Source organism: Cnephaeus nilssonii (genome assembly GCF_951640355.1).
Source record: "Cnephaeus nilssonii genome assembly, chromosome: 6".
In the NCBI taxonomy this organism is placed as follows: Eukaryota; Metazoa; Chordata; class Mammalia; order Chiroptera; family Vespertilionidae; genus Cnephaeus; species Cnephaeus nilssonii.
The window spans coordinates 42,963,395-42,981,344 of NC_137077.1; the positions used below are offsets into that span (position 1 = coordinate 42,963,395).

Sequence of the window (17,950 nt, forward strand, 5' to 3'; positions counted from 1 at the left end):
ATATGTAATACCTTAATCAATAAAAAAAAATTTTTTTAAATACATAAAGCAGTGGGCTTAAAAACACACAAACACACACACACACACACACACAAACACAGATTAAAACAGTACCATGAGATACCAAGCTATCTCTAAGCATCTTTCTGAATCTGAAAGCAAAGCCATAGCACAGGCACTAAACTTTACACTATTTATGTTAACTACCATTAGTGCTATTGAAGTGTACAATGCACAAATCTCTCTGGCAATATGTTGGCCTGAGCCAGAAGCATTCTAAAAAATGCAAGCGTCATCCATCAATTGCTTTACCTGACCCTAAGTATTCTTCAAGGTTTTTAATTGCAAAATTAATAAACAAATGTATTTCTTGTTTAAAAATCCAAACATTTCAGAAGTAAATAGAGGAAACAATGAAAAGTCCTATTTTCCTTATTACTCCCCATATTTTTCTCTAACCTCTTTTACTGTCCTTATAGTAATGCAAGAAAACTCTGCATTGTGAGACAGAGCTTCATTTTCTTTTTGGTCCTTTAATGGTAGTTCCCAGGTGGAAAATACTGAGGAACACTGACCTAGATCTTTCTTAAAGATCTTAATTTGAATGAACTGCTGAATTCCCAAGTTTAGAAATAGCTATTTCCACTTAGCATAAAATAAATCTAAAAGTGTGCTGAATTATAATTACTTTATGTTAAGACAGAATAAGATCAGATCTCAAGGGAAAGTTATTAAACCATTTAATTGTAAAACTTTTCATCACAGAGCACAGTGAGGTAATATCAATAATAACACTAGTTGACATTTATTGAGAATTAACTAGATGCCAGACCCTGATCTTAGTGTGTCATAAGATTTTCTAAAATAAAGGCTAAGCAGTGAAATTTTAAGACATGGCATGTGATCATCAGTATGTGTGTTCATAATATCTTGAATTTGTATATTTTCCATTATTTTGTTTGATGCAAGACTGAGAAATGATTACTGACATTACTTCAAATCTGAATGCACAACAGAGAAATCCAGTGGGTGGGTAAAGCCACAGACTAATGCAGTGGTGGGGGCCTCTCTGAGTTCAGGTTCTCAAAGCTATGCCAGCATTTCCCAAACTTCAAGCATTCTTGTACTGCTGCTGCTATAGCTACACTAGTATTTCCTTAATGCCTTTAAATTGATTCCTTTTCTTTAAAATTAAATTTATTTTTAAAGAAACATTATGTAAGTGGAAAACTTATATGGATTATTTGCCATAAATAAAAAAGATAACTAGAAAAATAAATTCAATAAAACAAAGTGATCTTATTAAATTCTGATTGATATTGTTGCCTGCCGGTATTCCTGAGCCCGAAACCTGTACTGTCTCTGTTCAAAGAGTACATCAGCAAGTGGTAATGACATATGTAAACCAGAATCAATCATTCTCTTTGTCTTAAACAGAATGATTGGTTAAAGAACTGAAAGAGAATCAGGGGAAAAAGCAACTCTCTCCAATGTACTTTTTAAATGACATCTAATACTGTGCCAGGTAAAATTTCAAATAACTTCCTATTACCTATAATGATTTTGCCTGTGTTTATGATACAAGTCCCAAGATAATCTGGAAAATACACCAAATGATTTGTGAATTTCCTGAAGGATCAATCTTCTTTATTTTTATTTTGGTCTCAGAATCTCAAAAGAAATCTTGTTTCTCACTGCTCCAATATACCGAATAATAAATGGCAAGTAATATCAAGTTGGTAGGAATGAAAGTTATTAACCAAAAAACTTATTTTCAGAAGGCAACTGTTAGGTAGATGAAAACAGTGCTGATTTAGGAAGCACAATTAAGTTCAACCACATACTAGCTTGTTTGACCTTGACAGGTCAGTAAACCACTCAGTATTTTCTCATCTGCAAAAACAGGAAAACACTACCTATCTAACTCATGGGTACATGAATTAAAATAAGAGAAATGCTTGGCACAACAGACACTCAAAAAATGCTATTTGTATCAAAAGTTACATAAGACTTTCAGCTTACTATAACTCACAAAAATCCAAGTGTTTTAATCTAAATAAAAATATCTCCATTTGTTTCACCTTAGTAATCCTGAGGCACTATGGCTCAGTTTCAGATGCAACTTTGAAAATTAAAATTCATCCTTCTGAAAGTCTAAAATGCCCCAGAAAAACTGGTCATTAAAAACCTGGTCATCATTTGGTCCAAAATATCTTAAAAGTCTTAAACTGAAAAAAAAAGTGAACATGGCAAATGTTATTGGTATACAAAATAATTATCCATGTGTACAGTATCTGAATACATTTTATGATGGCTTGAAACAAGTTTAGTGACCCTTTCTTTACACATGGCCAAAGTAATAAGAACGATATCTAAAATTATAGTGCCATCTACAGGCAAAGAAAAGAATATCTATGACAGCACATTTTAATGCTTTCACGTTTTCTAATTGCTACTCAATGTTTTAAAAGAAAAATGAGATTTAACAATCTACATAATTCATTTTATGATTATATTTACATAATTTATTTATTAATGTATTTATATAATTTGTCATCAAATAAAGTTAAAACATTTTCTCTAAAATTTTTATTTAATATATCATCATTGCCATTAAAATAGAGGCAATTTTTAAAATCCATGGAACTACAATCATCACTTTTTATGTCCTACACTTATTATTAAAATATATAATGACAAATCAAGAACTTTTTAGCATTAAAAAAATCCAAACACCCTATCATCTCAACAGAATGTCGTTTTCATTTTTGTTTGTTGTTCCTTTCCAATCTATATCTGTAGACATTTATTTAATAACAAGTGTCAGGCACTTTTCTAAGATGCTTTACATATATTGACTCAGCAAATCATCACAATAAACCTAAGAAGTAGGGATATTACCATCCCCACTTTATAGATATTGAAGCTGAAGCACATAAAACTTAAATATCTTGTCGAAGGCCATGCTGCTATAAGTGGCTGAGCTAAGGTTCAAACTGGGGGATTTTGTGTCCACTATCTATGCTTTTAATCACTAAGCTAAAGTGTCTCTCCTTGGAAAAAGCTGCATTCAGTGTATGTACTGCATCTGTAATATATGTTCTGCTTTTAAGGGGTAATATTTTCTTGTAACTAAAATGATCATCATTGCCAAAACCGGTTTGGCTCAGTGGATAGAGCGTCGGCTATCAATTAAATTCTGATTGATATTGTTGCCTGAAAGGTCCCAGTTTCGGTTCCGGTCAAGGGCATGTACCTTGGTTGCGGGCACATCCCCAGTAGGGGATGTGCAGGAAGCAGCTGATCGATGTTTCTCTCTCTCATCGATGTTTCTAGCTTTCTATCCCTCTCCCTTCCTCTCTGTAAATAATCAATAAAATATATTTTTTAAAAATAAAATGATCATCATCATTTTTAGTAATTAACATGTTTTGCTATCAAGTTGATAGATCTCATTTTACTTACTTTTGTTATCTAATGCTTGACTTTCAAACTATTTCTAATTTCTTTCATTATATATAAAAATGCTGCAATAAGCAAATTTTGCATTGTATGTAGCTCTTTTCTTTCTTTTGCATTTTATTTTCTTATGCTAATATTCCCAAAATGGTTTGACTGACTTAAAGTATATATAAGTGACACATTACTGATACATAATATATAATGCTTTTTAAAATTTCATTATATAAAGCTACCAGAAATTAGAGACTGCTCAGATATTCCTATTTCCCCCCAAAATTAATTTATTAAATAAAGTGGTTAGGAATGATTTATGATGTGAAATAGTTAGCCTAACAAATATTTAAATTTTTAAATGGGCCAAATGTTTTCTTCCTCTAGCAACATAAAAGATAGAGATAATCCAATTATTTGTTGCTGATGAGATGGGTGCTAACTTGATTCTTTAAGTGCGCCTCAAAAAAAAAAATCAGTAACATACTCAAAGTCACTAATAAGTGTCAGACATGGAGTCAGCCCAGATCTGCCTGACTCTAAAAATCTATGCTTAGATAATCGGCGGAGGAGGAAAGGGGGAGGTCAATGTATGACAAGATAAAGAAATTGTATAAAAAATGTATTTCAATCTTAATTGAAGATTATTTATCTCATAAAATGGTAAACTACCCTGAGGTAGCTATCATAAATAAAGGGATTACATTTCCCCGATGTATTTTTCTGATCAATAATTTCAAATATGAAAGAATGACAATAGCAGTTAACAAAATGCTTCATCTATCTTTATCTCCAACTACATGCTTTCATTACAATCTGGTTTCATTTATATTCTAAGCAAGAAGCTAGAGGATATAAACATTACTCTAAAAGCATTCTTTCTTAACTGTTATCTTGCAGTATTATATATGCTCTTCATAGTCCAGAAAGATTGCAACTTTTATAACACAATAAAGGTCACTGAAATGTCATATAATAGATAAGAAACACAGGCTTTGGAGTCTTAAATTCAGACCCTGACACTTACTAGCTTAAATGCCTTCTGGAATGTTAGTAGCAAATTCCTACTTTATTGGGATATTGTGTAACTAAGGGAGATAACAATTATAAAACTCATAGCACATGGCAGATGCTCAAAGAAATTTTAGCTCCCTTTCCTTTGAAGAATGACATATACATGGTATATCAACGATACTGGTTTTAAAAGTCATGTTTCATTATTTCCCTCAGACAAACAGTAGCATAACATGAAGCGTCAAGATCAAAAGAAATCAAAAGAGATAAAGTTCCTTCATCAATGTGGGAACCTTCTGCTTTGACATCAATATCATGTTCTTCTATTAGTTGGTATGAGAGATTACGGGGTTGTTTCAAAATCTTTCTATAGCATCCTGGAACATTCAGTTTCAGAGTAGGTACTTTAAATCTACATGACTGTAGTCCATCTCTGCTAAGTACTTCCTGGTACCACAGCCCTACTTTGTTCTTTGGGTACTGAACATTGTATCCAAGCACTGGAAGAACCACCTGCACAAGGGAAGGGGGTAAAAAGATACATGAAATAGCCTTCAGAAAAATATATGATCAAATTTTAAATGTACTTTTACGACTGGGTCCTAGATCTGTAAAAACAGCCTCAGAATATAAACGTAAAATCAGCCTAAAACATACTATTGAATACTATACTACTTTGATTATCTTTTATGCTAGCAGACAAAGAAAAGAGCTACCTAAAATCAAGAAGGATTCATAATAAACCAGATAACCAATTCAAGTCAGATATTACTAGACAAACTACTGCTAAGGTAGAAGAGATGGAACAAGAAGTTTAGGTACATTTTTAATTAACCAACAGACTTAATCTCTGTGCAGTCATACAATCTTAAAAGCATATTCTTTCTGTAACACAAAGAATAACCTCTACTGCTCAACTGGTATTTTAGTTGATAATTTTACATTCCTCTTACTAATTTAAAAACATGAAAGCAAATAGCAGACAGCAAAAGTAATGTTTATTTTCTCAGCCGCTTATGAGTAGATACTGCATTCTGTGGGGTTTTCCTCCTTTACTGATGACCTCTAGACATTTTTCTTGAACAGTACCAGAGGGTAGTCAAAAAAGAAACAATGTAAACAACTCAAATCCACACAATATTAATGTTTCAAATTCATTATGCTAACTGAAAGAAGCCAGACACAAAAGGCCATCTATATATATATATAAAAGCCTAAGTGACCATTACGACTGGACGACCGGACAACTGGCCGGTAGCTATGACGAGCACTGACCACCAGGGGTCAGTGTGCAGGAGCTGCCCCCTGGTGGTCAGTGCGCTCCCACAGCAAACCTCCCATGGCTGGCCAGCTGCGATCAGTCCCGACTAGGACTGGGTGAGATGGCCCCAATCAGCCCCGATCGCCAGCCAGGCCGAGGGACCCCACCTGTGCACAAATTCGTGCACTGGGCCTCTAGTATACTATATGATTCCATTTATATGACATTTTTTAAAAGGCAAAATCATACGAATAGAAAGTAGATGAGTTGTTGCCCAGGGATGGAGGTTGACTACAAAGTGCACAGGGAAATTTTGAGGGGAGATGAAACTATTCTTTATCTTGATTTTTGTGGTAGTCATATGGCTGTATACATTTATGAAAACTCATATAAATGTAAACTTAGGTGAATATATATATATATATATATATACACACACATATATATATATATACACACACACACACACACACACACATATATATATATATATATATATATATATATATATATATATATACACACACATATATATATATATATTATACCTAAATTGAAAAGTGGCACACACAAAAAAAGTGGGGGAGGGGAACTGGTCACATTTTTGTCTTTTGGAAACCATGTCTACATTTAGATCTAAGTAATACTACTTTTTAAGCAAATTTACCTGATGTATTGCATATGCATTAGCCGATTCCTCTTCTTCAGTTACTAGGTGAACCTATTTTTGAAAAACATGATGAAAAATATGGATGATTCTCAAATGTTCCAAATGCCTTCAAATTTCCCTAATTTGTTATGTAAAATTTGACTCCTATGCTGAATATGCATATATCCAAACAAGACCTTTTCACAGTTTATTTCTGGAGAAGCAGACTACATAAAAACTAGAGATGCTTCATGCTTTAACCACTGATAACTGAAGTTAGCACACAGATTTTGGCGGGCAGCTTAACATTTTTTTACTTTTACCTCAGTCACCAACAATCTTTTTCCAAATTACAAAGTTGTTCTTTATTATGCTGAATCAAAAATCTGCTCTGTCAACACTCCCCTCTCCTCTGTCCCCAACAAATATCAGACTCTATGGGAAGTGGTGTTTCTCAAAATGTGCTTCATAGAACAGATATGGGTATCACATGTAGGAGGTGTGTGATGTATTACGTTTGAGAAATGTTGCTGCAGGACATCACAGAGTAACTAATTTCTCTTGCAAAGGAGAGCTCAAGTTCAAAGGCAGCAGCATCATTCCACAAGGACTGACAGCATCCCCACCTTCCTAAAGCACTCATCGTATAAAATAGTGTCCAGATAGCTTCTAAATCTGCTTGCTTTCCCCTTGATTCTCTACCCTATCAATAAAGTTCCTCCTTTTTTTATTTTTTCACTTGACTTGTTTATTTATAGGTAAATAACCTGTTTAACTGTTATACTCAGAAATGGATATAAAACTCCAGGTGTGATCTGACCAAAATAGATGGGGCTATGATCTCTCTTGTATCACTTCTAGCTTTTTGTCTTTCACAAATTCATAAGCATACCTATAATATTGTTATTTAAATAATTTATGAAAATACCAAACAAACATGGTCAAGTACAAAAGAGAACTCTCTCCAGGTTAATATCAATCTACAAACAGGCTTTTGCTGTATGACTGCTCCCCAAATATGAATTCACCTGTTTAACTGTGCAACTCACATTTCTCTATCTTGCTCATAAAAAAATTAAAAGAGAATCTACCAAATGCTTTGAAGTAAAGATATACTTGTTAGGCTAGTAATCCTATCAGAAAGGGAGTCAGATTCGTTTCCTACCATTTTTAATTATAGATGTACAACATTACATGTCCTATATACCATGTCTTAAAAATCTTATTCTGCCTTTTTCCTTTTCATAATAAGTTTTGAGCCTCTAAGTCCTGCCTGTTCTTTTCTCAATGCTAACTAATACTAGTAAAGCATAAATGATTGGCATAAAATTAAACAATTTTTTGCTGCTGTTAAAAGGAAACTGCAGGATATAAAGGAGAAAATGTTCTCTTTTCTCCTACAGCTCCAAAAAGAAAAGCTGATACAATTCTGACCACAAAACTCCTTACTAATGTTATGTTGAACAAAGAAGCCTATAAGACACAGTATTTCAAAGATCATTGTTGTATCTTGTCAAAGTAACCTTTAACTTCTGCAAATCTGAATGAAAAATGGCTGACTTAATAAATAATGTACTCCCAGGTAATATTTAAATAGATAGGTTATCTAGAAGGTGTTAAAAAACTTAGAATTTTTCATTATTTATCAGAAGAGGATCACTGACATTTCTCTTCTTCCATTCACATGAGTTAGAATTTCTTTCTACACAGTTTCAGAGTCTGTGTCTCAGTTAAATAACCATTCTTATTAATTTATGCTCCTAGTGATTACTTTCTTATCTAAATATTCAAAAGCCATTCACTTAATGAAATAATAAAACTTGCTCAGCCTTTACTACTTCTTTTCTGGTAGCGAATTTTCCAGGGAGCTCCCGTCCCAGATCTCAAATGCAGTTAGGGTGGGATGGTTGGGGAAGGAGCCCTGGAAACATAGGCTTACGAATCACATACTCCAGTCCACCACAGCTATGGGTTTGGGGAATTGTGACCCAAGTCACACCATTCTGAGCCACTGAGACCCAATTCCATGGCTTTTGTTAAAACCATTGAGGAAGAAAAGCCCTCTTTTCTGGAGAAGTTGTGAGAAATAAGCGTAGAGTTGCTAATAATCATCTTGCCATTGAAGGAATAAAGTTTAAGCCAGACTGAGAATGAATCTAACAGAAAATCAGCTGACAGCTGAAGAAAATGAGGGATGAGGTAGGACATTGCATAAGACCCTGGATACAGCTGGGGCTGGATCAATCATGGGCTTCCAGCTGTGAGGGCCAATAAATTCCTGTCTTCTCTTCCTTATGTTAGTGTGAGGTGGGGTTCCTTTATTTGAAATGAATATAAATGTCTCTAAGATATTGTTTAAAAGAAAACAACAAGTTGTGAAATTGCGCTTATATAAAAGAAACACAGACACATTACATGCCCTATATACCATTATAACAAAAATCTTTTATTTTTCTTTCGTATTCTAAGCTTTTAGCCTCTAAGCCCTGTCTTTTCTTTTCTGTGTTAACTAACAGAATAAAAATCTCATTTTCTGTGGATATTTATGTGAAAGCATAGAAAAATATCTAGAAGGCCACAGGCCAAAAAACAGAGGTTGGTTTTCTGAAGGCAGGGGAGGAGATCACAACAGAGTCATGGCAAGGATAACAGCTACATCTGCAATGTTTTGGTTTTTTATTTTTAAGGAAACTGTTTTGTGCATTATTTGTGTAATTTTTAAAAGAATGTGTTCTTCAAAGGAAGTTTTACTATCTTTGTACCTTTCACTTCACACCATTGACTATTTTATTTTTTCATTTATTGATGTGCAATAAGCCTCAGCTGACAGCAGAGTAGAAGAAGAGATGAGCAAATATAAGTTAAAAAGAAATAAAATCCATATTTAGGTTTAAATTGTTTCTAAAATAAGGACTTCAGAAAATTAGTGTTCCTGCTAAGGTAACTATTCTTGGGAAATTCTGATGAAATGACACTTACTTTATTATTTGGGAATTGCTCATCATCACCATCTTCATCCAAACAGACCAAATCACCCTCCACCACTCTTGATCCATAGGTTGCAAGTCTGTAAGATACAGCCTCATTCCAAATTTTGCTGCTATATGCATGAATGTAGAAAATGCGCATAGAATGAGGAAAGGAGAACCAGGCCTGAATACAACCCTCCTGGGTCATGCTAAAGCGATGCAGTGACTCTAACAATGCTCTCTCTCGAACTTTGAATTCTGGCATCAATGAAAGTGTGCCTTTAGCATCCTCTGCAATAAAGAGAAAATCAGTTAGTCAACCACTTTTATTTAAAGGCCAGTTATGAAGACCTTTATTATGCTCTCTAAATGAGAGTCAGTGATTGCTGCTGTCTTTTATACTTGAATATGAAGATGTTCAGCACCAACTATAAATCTAACTACACTTGAAGAATTGTGTTTTTTAAAAATAAAGATCATTAATCATATGAGCCATTCACTTTCCCTGCTTTTAAAAAACAAAAAAACAAAAACAGCCCAGCCAGTTTAGCTCATGGGTTAGATTCCCAGGCAGGGCACATGCCCATGTTGTGGGCTTGATCCCTAATAGGAGGCATGCAGGAGGCAGCCGAAGGAAGATTTTTCTCTCTCATTGATGCTTCTATCTATCCCTCTCATTTTCTCTCTCTCTAAAAATCAATAAAAACACATAAAAAAAATTTTAAAAGCACAGTAGTGATTCCTACTTCAGAATGAAGATGAACTTATTTACAGTTATTAAGAGAACTTCATAAAAGAGCATTAAATAAACCTCTGAGCCTAGGGATTTAAAAAGAGCTATAATGGACATTTACAGAGAATTTTTTGAATAAGAAAGGGTGATGTCTGGATACCTCAAGCATATTGGGTCTTGCTGGTGGGATGCGTTTTAAAATTAGGGACTCTACTGTAAAGATGCTGATTCCAACAGGGCCTTGGAGTCAGCATTTTAATAACTGTATCAAGTTTCTTATGAACATTAAAGTTTAAATATCATTGAAATCATTGCCATAAGGAAATTATCTTCTCAGGACTCTACAATAGAGACAAATAACTCACTTTGAATTTTTTTAGTATCACTTAGATTACTCATAACAATTTGAAATGCCCATATTATTTATAGATTGTGCTGTGGCATAAAAGTATTTCTCTCCTATGAATAAATACATATTTTTATAATATGTACATACTTAAAAATAATGGAGATTTTTGAAAACTGGTATCATTTATTTCAATGTTAGTGAAATTTAGTATGCACATATATGTAGATCACATATTTGAATGAATCTAAAATGGTATGGTTGCTGTCATTATTACTTAAATACAAGTAAGATTTTTCAGTATTTAGTATGTGCTAGGCACTATTTTAAGAGCATTACATCTGTTATTTCATTTAAATCTCATAATAGTCTTTTAGGTACCATTATTAGTTTCAATTTCAGGTGAAAAAAACAAAACAATGAGGCTAAATCATTGTACAAGCCCATATACAGCTGGGAAGGACTAAAGGTGAGAGTTACACTCATGTAAATTGACTCTATAACCCACACTCATAACTAGTTTTCTTTAGTGTTTCCTATTAAGCATTCTGCATATATCATCCTATTGAGCTAGAGTTTTCAAAATTTGCAGTCAGGGCTGAATGGCAACTAGACCAGAACCAATGCACAAAGCATCAGATATAACAAATGTTCTTTTATTTAGTTTATTTTTCCATCTCCTCTAGTTGTAGTGAATTATATACTTCCATCAGTACCAGTTTAGAATTGGGAACTCCTATCTCCTCAGAGGATTTAGGTCAAGAAAAACTAAGATACCATCTCTCCCCTCTGATCTCCCTGCAAGCAAGATTTAGAACAGACAAAAGGCCTTAAGATTGGATCAAAATTGGAGTACCTAGGGCATGTAATAAAATGATTAAATATACAATATATTACAATCTATTTCTTATCACATTTATGTAGCAATGAATGCCCTTCTGCTGACATAGCATTTATATTATGTATCTGCATGGCTATGTATGGGATAAAGAAACTTTTAAATACCAGTTTGAAGAAAATATTTCTTTGCTCTATTTACAGGATCATCCAAATCTTCTGGTGTAAGAAATAATTTTACAGCCTTCACCTTTAAAAATCAAGCAAGCAAACACATGTTACATAAAAATGACAAATTACTTACTTTAAGAAAAACATGCCTCTTCAAAGAATAGGCTTTTAACAAATGCCTATTTGATATGTGATGCTACAATTTTATCTTTAAACTTCCAAAAATTAAATAACCAATGTTGACCTAGCTGGTTTCGCTTGCTCAGTAGTTAGAACACGGCCCATAGACTGAAGTGTCTGAGGTTCGATTCTGCTCAAGGGCTTGTACCTCGGTTGCAGGCTTGATCCCTGGCCCCAGTTGGGGCTTTCGGGAGGCAACCAATCAATGTGTCTCTGTCACACTGATGTTTTTCTCTCTCTTTATCTCTCTCTCTTTCCCTCTTCCCTTCTTCCCTTCCACTCTCTCTAAAAAAAAAAAAAAAAAAAAATCAATGGAAAAAATATCCTTGGGTGAGGATTAACAGCAATAAAAAATAATCAGTTACATTTAGAAATAAATTTCTGTACCAAGCAAGCTTACATACAGGTTTAAAATATTATGAACCAGAAAAAGTGCTCTCCCATATCTTCCACAGTTGTTCTTCTGTCATTCTTTACCTCTATTACATGAATACAAGTGTGAAGTAATGACATAAAACTCAAACTTGATTAACATATACAACAAAAATAGGGAAGAATACAAGCATAAGGGAATGGCAAGCCACTAATTACATTCATGTTCTCAAGTCTCAGAATTCATTAGTCTTAAAATAATTGCCCAATTCTTTTTTGAAATTGCCAACTTTAACATTTTCTTTTAAAACCTAAATAGATGAAAATATGTTCTTTAAAAAAGACACATCTACTAGTTCCTGTATTTTATCACTGTCTCTAGAACTGTGATTTATTTCTAAGTATGTGTCTTTGAGTAGCAATGTGGTCTGCATCATTAACTGTCAACCATATTTCCATGTACAAGATAATATTCACATGCACAATGCTTCTCACAAGTGCTGTTACTATTCTTTTCCACTCAAGAAAACATACTATAACACAAATGAGTATGGCACTATCATATGAATAATCCTGCATTTGTGAAAGTATATAATTTTTATAGACTTGTAGGTTTTTCATATTATGTGCAAAGCTATGTGTAGGTATATAACATGTAATTATATATAAAATATACACTTTAAATGTATATATAATGTTAATAATTGAGCAAATGTTGCCTCTTATATGTGGCATTCATTTATAGTTTCATTTGAAACTAATCAGATAATTTTTCAAATCGGTTGTTCGCTTTTTAGTCTCTAGCTTTGGGTGAATTCCTATCTTTTATATAATCTGATACCAGATTTCTAAAATTATAGGGTATTACTTTACTCTAAATCTCTTATTCAGTTCACTTAGAATTTGGTGAGTGTTGGTCAATTCTCTGTTAAGTCTCAAACAATACTGCACATGGCATACAGTTGGCTTTCTTATAGTATGATGCCAAGAATATAGTAGCTGCTCAACATATGTTCAGTGATGTAGAATATGGTATATATATGGGTGTATACATGTGTATATATGCTGGGATAAGAAAGCAAGGAACTGGCTTATGAGTAAGTGCAACTGCGAAAACAGAAAAGATCATAGTTTTAAGAATACATACCATTTCACTCTTCAGCAAAGCCAATCCAATTTGATCTGTGTGAACTTTCCTTCCCATCCCAAATCTCTGTGGTCCATAATAATTCACAAACCCTTTATGCTATGAATAGAAAGAAATCAATTAATTAAAAGTATATTGGTAGGGTTTGGTAGGGACTGCATTCTTGTGACACCAGCCCCAGAGTGGTATGTTGATATCCTACCCTCCAATGTGATGGTATGTGGAGGTGGGGCTTGGGGAGATAATTAGGTCATGAAGATAGAGCCCTCATGAATAGGATTAGTGCCATTATAAGGAAAGGCCAGGAAGCTAGCTTACTCTTCTTTCTGCCATGTGAGAAAACAATGAGAAAACCATGTTGGCACTGTAACTTCATGCTCCCAGCCTCCAGAACTATTAGAAATAATGTTCTGTTGTTTATAAGTCACCCGGTTCAGGGTTCTTTGTTATTAGCACTGAACTAAGGCAAATAAATACAATTATTACATCAGAATATGTAATCACATCTTTCTCGTCATATTTATTTTAATAAAGAATCCTGTAATCAGCAATATACAAATGGGGACCAAATGGTCTGAGAGAAGCTATACAGTTAAAGAATAAAAAGGAGAATAAACGATTAAAAGTTAGAAAATAAACTGAGTGAAAAAGCTTTTAAAATGTTAGCTTTTCATTAATATTATTGAGGGGTTTCCTGGGATGTGGGACTATTAGTGCTAAAATGGGGCAAGTTCTGGGAAAACTGGGATGAATTAGTTACCTAGCATTATATCTGATCTTTGCCCTGAGCTCTGTCTGAATTTGAGATTCTGCTGTCTGGACATGTTTGGAATAAGAAACAGATTTATTTTCAAACCCAGTTCATCTTTCAGTCATCTCAGTTTCTGACAGCCTGGGCCAAGGCAATGACATGGTGTCACTTCACCAAGAATAGAAAATTGTAATTTACTACTGCAACCATTTAAAGGAATTGGTCAGTGGTTAAATATACAGTAGGTCCTTGGGTTACGTCAGAGATCCATTTCTATGGCGTGACGTAACACGATTTTCTCCATAAGTTGGAACCCACCTGCATAAGAACCTATGTCACTCACATGGAGCACACACACAGCAGTAATGAAGTAAAACAGTAAAAAAAAAATGTAAAAGAAAGATAACAATTCCTGACCTTTACTTGTGGTAAATAAATAATAAAACACATAAAGCACATATGTACATACATCGAAATGATGGGACTTTTTTTTATATATAAATAAATGGGAGATGGCGACGTAACCATGAAATGACATGTGTCGAGTCCGACGTAACCCGAGGACTGCCTGTATTCTCACAAAGAAAACACCAGGCCCAGATGGTTTCTTGAAAGAGTCTTCCACATTCACTTTATGAAAGAAGTACATATATTTATTCATTCAACAATTATTATTGAGCACCAACTCCAGGACTGTTCAATAAAGATGCTAAGACAATTTGTTATTGGCATGGTACAAAAGGCACCCTTACCTCATGCTATTCACGAAAATCAATTGCTGATAAAAATAAGTACTCCCTGTATTAAATCTCATAGTTAACATTTTAACTATTTCAAATTTGAAAAAAATAAAACAACAACATAGAATAATGTCGTAGAATTAGCCAGAAGAATTTTAACTACCTCTTCTAATTACTTAGGGTTGGAAATAACAAGGTTTATAGCAATCAGAGACATGACCTTCTAAAACAAAACTTCAAAGACTTCTTCTTTTCAGGGCTTCTCAATTCCCTTCCCTTATTATGAGAACTAAAGAAAAGTTGGCTAATGCTAGGATTATTCCAAATGGGGATTTTTATAATGAGCAGTTATATATCCATAAGTACCAAATGAGACAGGCAATAAATGCTATCAGAGTTCAGGCCCCCTCTTTCGGTGTTCTGAGCATCCAATTTCAATGTGGGGAGGGAGTTCCCACACCAACAAGCAATTCTCTGACATCAGTTGAGTGCCACACCATTCAACTCAATTCTGACACTATCTACTCAGAGATAGCATCAGATGCTACAGGTTAAGTGGTCAGTGGTACAAGATTGCCTCACCCCACCACCTTCAGAAGCCAGGTCAGTCACAAACCCAGGCTGCACATGTACTTCTGATGACCTGCTGTGAACTGAAGGTTATAACAGACACTCCTTGGACTTCAGACACCAGCCAATAGTTCAAGTTGTTACCTGTACTTCTGACCAGCTTGCTTTAAATTAGAAGTTCCCAAGACCCCTACCTCGGGTTCCACTAACTTGCTATAGAGGCCTGCAGACTCAGAGAAACGTTTTAATGACCAGATCACCAATCCTATATAATAAAAGCCTAATATGCAAATTGTCCCCTCGGGAGGTCTTTCAACTTGGAGTTCGACCAGGAGTTTGACCACTTGCTTTGACATGTGCTACCAGGGGGAAGCACGGAACATGGCAGGCGTCAGTGACACTGCGCTGGCAGCGGGTAGCAGTGGAGGTGCTGCTGGCCACGTGGGCTCCCATGAAAGTGCCACCATGGCGGGATGGTGGAGCTGGTGAGCTGGCAGTGCCAGGCCAAGGCAGGTGCAAGCTGGGCCCCAATCGCCCCTCAGATGGCAACCAGTGGAGGCAGCGGGGGTGGGGCCGCCACCCCGGCTTCCAGACGCTGAGGGAGCCAGGCAGGAGGCCTGGCCCTGACTGATTGCCCCGACTGATTGCCCCGCAGGCAGAATGGTGGAGCAGGTGAGGGGGCGGCGCCAGGCCAAGGCCGGGTGCCAGGCAGGGCTGCGGGGCTGTGAGGCTGGGGGCACGAGCTGGGGCTACAAGGCTAGGGATGCAAGCTGGGGCCTGATCCCAGCAGGCCACTCCAAGGGACCCCACCTGTGCACGAATTCATGCACTAGGCCTCTAATTTATTATAAACTCAGAATTATGTGACCCAGGAATAGCCAGATGGAAGAGATGCATAGAACCTACGTGCGAAGTGGTGCAGAGTTTCTATGCCCTCTCCAGGTGGACCAATCTCCCTGCACATTCAACTGGAGTTCACCAATCCAGAAGCTCTCTGAATGAACCCTTCTTTTGGGTTCTTTTGGGTTTTTATGGAGGTTTCATTACAGAGGAATGATTAATTAAATCATTGGCTGCTGACAATTGATTCCACTGTCAGCCTCTACCCCCTTCCAATTCAGGGGGTGGTACTAAAAGTTACAACCCTGTAATCACAAAGTTGGCTCCATATGAAACCAGCCCCCATCCTTAGGGTCTTTACAAAAGTCACCTCATTAACACAACAAAAGACAACTCTATCACTCTCAACACTTAGGAAATTCCAATGGTTTGGGAAGCTGTGAGCAAGAAACTGTGGATGAAGACCAAATATATATCTGAAAAATATATTTTAGTCATATGAATGACCAAATATATATTTCTTATAAATCACAATATAGCACCTCCTTCCTTTTGTAAGAAATATCATTTTAATAACAGTGCTTCGGGCGGGGGGGGGAAAAGAATTTTAGGTAGGTCTAGAAAAAACAGAAAAAACTGTTAGGCAGGATAGATAGCTGCTAGGGCTGGAGGAGGGGAAAGTAGGGGAAAAAAGGGGTTTATCTCACCTACTAAACAAAGAAGTCATCAGTCTTGGGACTTGCCAAGATAAAATCGCCAGATGTTCTCTTACATTCTGGGAAAAGCCACAACAATGCAAAGAGGGACCTTGAAATCTAGTCTATTGCCCAAGTATCTGGCAGGGGAACCTTGAAACCTATAAGGGGGAAAACTACAGGATGTCCCCAAAAAATACATATACCATATATATATAGTATTTATTAAAATACTTTTCATTTTCAAAATGTAATAGGAGCTAGAGCTATCAGCTGTTAAAGTATGTATACATTTTTGGGGGGACACCCTGTATAAAACCCTTGAACCCTCACCAGGCAGGGCACTCAGACTAGCTGAGTTGCCCATTTGTGCTTTATGCTTTATAAATTCAATTGCTTTGTTTCCTTAATAAATTCACTTGCTTTGTTCAATACTGCTTTCTTTCACTAGTCTGAACAGAGGGGGCGGGGGGGGGGAGGGAGAGAGGGAGAGAGAGAGAGAGAGAGAGAGAGAGAGAGAGAGAGAGAGAGAAGAGCTAAGAAGGAGAGAGCCCCCTCAGACTCAGGTGGCTCCTCTGGTAACAAAACTACACATAGAGTATAAATTAAGAGAACTCCTATACACAGGTGAATGTGCTGGATTTAAAAATCTTTAATTGGATGATATTTTCCTGACTATAAGGCATAATATTGATTAAAAACCAGTTTTTGTTTGTTTTCCTAGGGGGGAGGCATAAAATTGTATAAAAAGGACTTTGTGGCCAGAAACTTAGATCAGTTTTTCTCAATGTAGCTACAGAGTAGAATCATTTAGGGAGTTATTTTTTAAAATACTAATGCCTAAACTGCATCCCCAAGTGTTCTTATTTAATTGGTTTAGAGGGTAGAGATTCACTGCTGAGAATTTTTTAAGCCCCGCAGGTTGACAATTAACAGTTCTAGATCAGGACTTGGCAAACTACTGACTACCAACAAGTAAAATCTGGCCCAACATCTATTTTTGTAAATAAAAGTTTTATTGGAACATGGCTATGTTCAATCATTTATGTATTGTCTATGGCTGCTTCCACACAATAGCAATAGCATAGTTGCAACATAGACCATATGCCTACAAAGTAAAAAAATATGTATTACTGGACCTTTATAGAAAAAAAAATTTGCTGACCCATAGTATAGATGATCTGATTGAAGTCTATATTTGTATACGTATATTTAAATGCCT

General features: G+C 35.6%; 1 protein-coding gene across 1 annotated transcript in view; it reads right to left on the reverse strand.

Annotated features, from left to right (window-relative positions):
- Positions 1-379: 379 nt before the first annotated feature.
- Positions 380-17,950, reverse strand: part of PUS7L (pseudouridine synthase 7 like) — a 30,476-nt gene continuing 12,905 nt past the window's right edge. The window contains exons 5-9 of the mRNA XM_079774992.1: positions 13,133-13,231; positions 11,431-11,512; positions 9,357-9,637; positions 6,396-6,449; positions 380-4,980 (exon numbers count right to left, since the gene is read on the reverse strand). Of these exons, the coding sequence (XP_079631118.1) occupies positions 4,654-4,980; positions 6,396-6,449; positions 9,357-9,637; positions 11,431-11,512; positions 13,133-13,231 (843 nt within the window). The 3' untranslated portion in view covers positions 380-4,653. The remainder of the gene's footprint in view (positions 4,981-6,395; positions 6,450-9,356; positions 9,638-11,430; positions 11,513-13,132; positions 13,232-17,950) is intronic.